Below are 6,852 nucleotides of genomic sequence, written 5' to 3' on the forward strand. Positions count from 1 at the left end.
TATCGACCAAAATAAAAATAAAAAGTAAATAAAACAGAAAAACATTTTATGTTTTATTTAACATACGTCCTATAGCTCAAAAATAATTATTAAACTTGTTGAAACATTTTAAAATTTTTTCCTAGGAATACAACAGTGTAGTACATAGTACTGCCTTGCATCTTATGTACTGTTGATGCCCGTGATAGTATGGCTGGCAGCATTCTCTTTTCAGCGGTTCCGTAACTAAACTTTGCCGGAAACTGTGATGACTTTGGCTGTATTTCATGTGTGCCTTCATTTCCAAATTTTACACGTATTGATGGTATATCTTCTGCATACATTTGATCTCGTCTAAAATTTGGCCAGATAATTTGAGCGATGAATCCTATTGTGCCAGTTATAAAGCCTTTGGATACATCCATATTGGATCGTAGCATTATTTTAGCTCCTTCAAATATTTCCAATTATTTAGGTAAGCCTCCTGTCTTATTGATGTCGCTAGGCATGATTTGGGGTTTCAATAGATTTCAATTTAAGTAGGTTATACACAATGTGTATTACACATTCTGAATATTCAGTATTCTGAATATGAAACAAATCGGAGCATAGATGCCGATTTTTTAATTATATAGGCTCACGCGCCACATAACGGCAAAATTTGTTGTGTAGTTATTTCTTTTCATGTAAGCAATATACATACTAAATGTGAACCTAATCGGATCATATATACGGGCTTGACCCTGCGCCACCTATCGGCAAAATTTTTTGAGGATTTATTTCGTTCCATATAAGTAATATGTGACCTGGTCTACGAAAAGGGAGCTTACGTGCGAAAACTAGTTTTCTGTGAAAAAGCTGTTAAAAGTAAGCAACTCGTTTCGTCAGTTTCTCATTATCTCGTTAATTGTTCTCCGCGCCGGACGTCCAGTAAGTGTTGTTGTTGGTCCAGTAAGTGTTGTTGTTGGTCCAGTAAGTGTTGTTGTTGGTCGGAATATTATTATAGTTATTTTATATATTATTATATATTATTTTTACTCTTCTTTCTCTACATTTTTAGTACACTTCTAAGCAAGTTAGGATTTTCTGCTTTTCACCACGTGAAAAAGCATCTCATCTTCCATCCGAATCAACCAAAAAGTGAAAATTAATTTTTTGACACCTAAGCCCCCTTTCCGTAGACCAGGTCACATATATGTTCTAAATATGAACCACATCAGACTATTTTTATAAATATCTCGACCCAGGCACCACCTAGCGGGTAAATTTTTTGTGGAGATATTTCTTTTCAACTAAGTAATTTACATTCCAAATATGAACCAAATCAGACTGTAAAGGCGGGTTTTACAAATATCTCGACTCCTGCGCCACGTAGCGGATTAATTCTTCTTTCATATTGTATTGTTATCGGGCTATGAGCTAAGTTTGAAGTTTCAAGTCTGTAGCTCATCGAGATGTTTGTTAAATATTGATTGCGAAATTCTAGGACATATGTATATACAAAGATACATACATACATACAAGTGAAGTTACCCTGCAGTAAAATTTAGAGACAGTCTGGCAAAGCGCTAGTTCCGAACTACATATTTCAGAACTATCTCTGAACTTGTGCAAAACGGCTGCAGAACGGAACAGTGGAACTTGCGGTGTAAGTGTACAAATTCTCACTTCTCGTACAATTTGAAAGTAGCTCAGCGAGAAGACCTCCGAGCAACGTTGGTGGCGAGTTCAAATCGCGGTGAAGGCAGTTGGGAGTTTTCAGATTTAATGATTAAATTGTTGGGTGCCGCTTACAATATTTTTTTTATAAAATATGTAGCATATATGGAGTCTGTAAAAGAAAAGAAAAACGGAAAAAATGTCCAAAATTCGAATCCTAAAAGCGTTTCCTTATAAAAAAAACTGTCCAAAACGGAACTGGTTAAAAACTAGTTGTAAAGTAATGCACTGTGCGACAATTGCCTCCGCCAATGACATCGCCATGTAAAACTGGACAGTTGAAAGCATATCTTGGGCATTGAGCTAGAACTACTACTGTCCGCAATAGGTCTAGTTCTACGCTAGTTCCGAGCTAGTCAGATTTTCTGCAAGGTAAATAAAAGCTTATAAAAAATTGCCAAAAACATTGTTATAGCCGCAAAAAAAGACATGGCCGGAGAAGACAGTTTCACCCTATCTCGGGTATGGGAAATCGAGCTGCATCATTAGTTTTTTAAGTTTTAAGCCAACCAGGTAAAAGTAAGAAGCCATAAAATATTGCATAACACCTGAAAAATTTCCATTGGAGGCAAAATTTTCAAAATAAAAAGTTGTATGAAAACGTGCAGAAAACTTAAAAAACGAATGATGCAGTTTGATTCCCGATGCCCGAAATAGGGCGAAAACGTCCAGCCATGTCTTTGAAAATGTTTGAAAAAAACTATCACAGTGACATCACCCGTAAGTCTGTAAGTAAATTATTTCTAAGAAATTTAATTAAATAACTCGAAATTTGTAATAATATATAAATAATAAATTCAAGAGTCAAACCTTATCAATATGTGAGTGTCGCAAAGTTATGATAAGTAATATATGTAGTTTGATTGTCCGAATAAAAAACAAGCTACAGCCAGATTTCGGCCGTCAGCAATAATTATTAAAAAACAACTGCAATTTTTTGCTACTTCAAATTTACACATTATTACAGTAAAATTTTATGGGATATAAAACTAAATATTCGAGATTTTTTTATTTAATTTTGATCTTTAGTTTATTTCTTATTAGCCAATGCCTTTATTTTTTGCAAAAAAAATATTTATCTCAGTTTTTCTGGTATAATTTGTCTGAAAAATATATGTACAATTTTTCTTGTATTTTTATCAAATAACATAAAATCAAAGATATTCTTTTATCCCATAACTGATTGGGCCCCCACCACATATACATACTTATTAGACTGCATCACTCCCCATACAAAAAAAAAATCGGTACTGTTTTTGCATTGGAATTATAAAAGCTATTATATCTGGACCGATTTGAAAATACCTCCAAACATGGAGTTTTTTATGAATAAAAATAGTTTATTAAAGATTTTTTTTTGAAAAAATCCCCTCAAATGACAAAACGATTTAAGCTTACAAAATTTACATAAAGATATTTTTAAAAAATAAAAAAAATTTTAACGGAATTGTAATAATGAGACTTTTGATGCTGTTTTTTTAACTTTTTTCAAAGATTGGTATAAGAAAAACTTGAATAACTGACCCTAAACTCTTCCGATTTAGACTTGTGAGATATCATTGGAAAGGTATTTTCTTACACTTTTTATTTCTTTGCTGATAAGGATGAAAGAGAAAGGTAGGATGAACGAACATCATTCAAAGTTGAATTAAGATGTGTTGTTATTTGGAAAAAAAAATTGGGACACGAATGATTTTTTTGCACATAAATAAAAATATAGGGAAAATACCTTTCTATCTAGATCACATAAGTCTAAATCAGAATAGCTTTGGCCCAGTTAATTAAGTTTTTCTTAAATCAATCTTTGAAAAAAGTAAAAAAAACAGCATCTAAAATCTCATGATTACGATTCCGTTAAAAAGATTTTTAAATATTTTTATGCGGATTTTTTGAGCTTAATCTGTTTTGTCATCTGAGCGGACTTTTTTCAAAAAGTTCTATGAGAAACTATTTTTATTCATAAAAAAACTCAATTTTTGGAGGTATTTTCAAATCGGTCCAGCTTGCTTAAATCTTAATATTTTTCCGAAATATTTTGGTGGACGTCTTAAAATATAACAAATTTTGTAATCCCGGCGGAAAACCCGCAACTTTTTTGTAATGCAGTCTAATACTTATATGTAGCTGTAATTTGGTATAGAATCAAAGAATCAAGATTATTTATTTTTCTATTCGAATATAGAACTCTTAATAATTACTTGGTGTGGCAAGCGGTACGAACACTGACGTCTTGCTTGTCAAAGCCGTTTCGAGACGCTTATAAAAGCGTACGCAAGGCTCTAATGGGCTCAGATGGAGGCGAAGAGATATGGCGATATTGCGTGGCAGATACAAATAACGTCATTGGTTTTGCAGTTGGGGCCATTTTCGTGCGTCAAGCTTTTCATGGCGGGTCTAAACCAGAAGCCGAACAAATGATCAACGAAATTCGCGAAGCTTTTAAAGAAAATTTACATAACCTCACATGGATGGACAGGGGTACTCGTGAACGAGCAATCGATAAAGCCAATGCAATAACAGACATGATTGGATTCCCTGACTACATTCTCAACCCAAAAGAGTTGGATAAGAAATATGAAGACTTGAAAATTGTGCCAAACAAATATTTCGAAAACAATATTCAGGTTGCAATGTATAATTTAAGAACCAACTTGGAAAAGCTAGATCAGCCTGTGAACAAAACTCATTGGGGCATGACTCCTCAAATGGTGAACGCCTACTATACGCCCACGAAAAATCAAATTGTGTTTCCAGCTGGAATACTGCAATCACCATTTTACGACACCAACAATCCGAAGAGTCTAAACTTCGGCGCAATGGGCGTTGTTATGGGTCACGAGCTAACGCATGCGTTTGATGACCAAGGACGCGAATATGATAAGTTTGGCAACATACATCGATGGTGGGACAATAAGAGCATCGAAAGGTTCAACGAGAAAACAGAATGCATCGAACGACAATATGGGAATTACAAAATGAATGGGCGTACCCTAAATGGAAAACAAACTTTGGGTAAGTTAACTTGAGAGCCTTTGTTATTTGTTGCTTCCCTCTTTACAGTCTTAAAAACGAATGCCAGCCGTACTGATTTTATCAGTACAGTACTGATTTTTTAACTCTCGTACTGATTTTATTTATTTCTTCAATCAGTACGCTAATGTCCTGATTTTTTTAAATTTGTACTGATTTTTACTGAATTTTCAATTCTGATTATAAAAATTTGTATTAGAGGTATTTTCACCGAACTTGTTACTCGGTTACTCAGTGTTCGGCAATTTTACGCCATGTATTTTTTTGTGTAATATTATTTTACTCACGCGAAATACATTAGGATTTTTTTAAGGTTTTTACATAACTTGGGAACTTCCTTAAACAGTACTATGAAAAGTAATACTACGTTCAAATTGACGAGCTAAACGTGTTAAATGGGCTTGAACCAGTTAAATGATCAAAACATGTTCATAAACAAGTTAAATCGCATGCAATTGTTGTTGGAAAATTGAACCAGTTAAATCATTTAACTCGTTTGAAAACCAGTTCAGCGCAGAGTTGTATCAGAAAGCTTTTTGCTCCGACCAATCAGAAAGACCCGAAAGCTTTCATTTGACACGCCACCGTTCAAAAAATTTATATTCTGAAAAATATTAAAAATTAAAAATTATCAAAAAATATCAAAATTGTATGCATGTCTGCCTGCCAAAAAAGAGGCCAAGGCGGTAATTAGTTATTTCCCATCAGGTCTCGTCGTACGCAGAGACAAATAGGGCATACGAACTAAACATTTTGACGTATCTAAATGATCCGTATGCATTAATATCATGAAGCAGACATTCGCATAAAACAAACTGAACCACAAAAACTTGATTTTGAATATTTTTTTTTCGAATTTTTATTGGTAATCAAACAACCGTCAAAGTTAACTCCAAATGTTCAATGTGGACGATTGTGTTTTCCAAAAAGCTCTTTTTCATTTAACAAGTTAAATGGGGGCCGATTTGAACGTAATATAAGAAGAAAATAATTTAATTATAGTTGACGTTTCAGATAATATTTGATATGGTCAAGAAACTAATACAATGAAAAGAGCAATGGTTTTATGGGCATATCGCCGAGTCATCACGTACCAGTTGCGTCAGTATTATGGAATATAATTTATTTAAAAAGAGGGCTAAAATTTTTTGTCCAGTGTTGTTAGTTATCTCGAAAATAACTTTCAGTTAATAAAAAAAAATTCGAATAATTGAATGACTTTTGTCTACAACTAAGCGTTTAAGCGTAAGTCGGAGATGGGCGCCATAATAAGAAATTCTTTATTATCTTCCAAGTTGGAAAATTTTGGCTTAAACGAGCAGGGCACACCGAATTTCATCAAAAAAGATTTTTTTTTAATTTGCGCCTGATTTTCTAAACCGATTTTTACGATCTTTCAGATTTACGCTTTTCTTGTTAAAACCAGCATATGCTCTGAATTTCATCAAAATCAGATAACATTTACTATTTCTGCCCACAAAAGCTGTGGGCGTGGTAGCGCGTTGAATTTTACCATTTTCCACATTTCTTCATTCTTAGGAGCCGAACCGCGCATATACGAAATTTCAGCGAATTTCTAGTACAATTACTACGTTTGGCTGCAGCTTATATGGGGACGTCCCACTGTGCGGCGCCAGCGCTAACGTAACGCCAAAGTTGTATGTGAACGGGCCTTTACATAGCAGCAGCGTCATTAAGCAGTACTGCCAAATTAAGCGCATTTTCTAAATTCACTGCCACTGTCTTCATCGCAGCAAACTTCGCACATTTGACATTTATGAACCGCAGCCAATTTTTGTTTCTATCACTGAAGCCTAAAACACAAAAAAAATTTAATCAAACAAAAGGGAATGTCAAATAAAGCACTCACTGACAACGCCGTATTGTGTTTGCTGCGGCAGTGACTGCCAATATTATCAGTAACAGCTGATTTTAAAAACTGTCACTGCCACTGCCACTGCGCTATTGTATTTTCGGAATAATAGCAATTAAATTAGTGTAGAAGACGCATACAGTACAACGGTTACGTGCGAAGAAGTTCACGTAAGTGGGAAAAGCTTTTGACTGTCATTCACCTGGGTGTGGCCAGAAGTGATTCTTTTGCGTGCGGTTCAAATCACAACT

The 6,852-nt window shown here is 34.4% G+C and overlaps 1 protein-coding gene across 9 annotated transcripts in view; it reads left to right on the forward strand.

The window, feature by feature from the left end:
• The window catches only part of LOC118745678 (neprilysin-3), a gene marked incomplete at its 3' end in the record, with an annotated part of 330,193 nt that extends 325,483 nt beyond the window's left edge, over positions 1-4,710 (forward strand). For all 9 annotated transcript variants that reach the window (XM_036479247.1, XM_036479250.1, XM_036479248.1 and 6 more), the window contains 1 exon segment: positions 3,881-4,710. In XM_036479247.1, coding sequence (XP_036335140.1) covers positions 3,881-4,710 — 830 coding nt within the window.
• Between the last annotated feature and the right edge of the window lie 2,142 nt (positions 4,711-6,852).

The sequence above is a fragment of the Rhagoletis pomonella genome, unplaced genomic scaffold (genome assembly GCF_013731165.1).
Source record: "Rhagoletis pomonella isolate Grant_MI unplaced genomic scaffold, Rhpom_1.0 Rhpom_scaffold_00009, whole genome shotgun sequence".
Lineage (NCBI taxonomy): Eukaryota > Metazoa > Arthropoda > Insecta > Diptera > Tephritidae > Rhagoletis > Rhagoletis pomonella.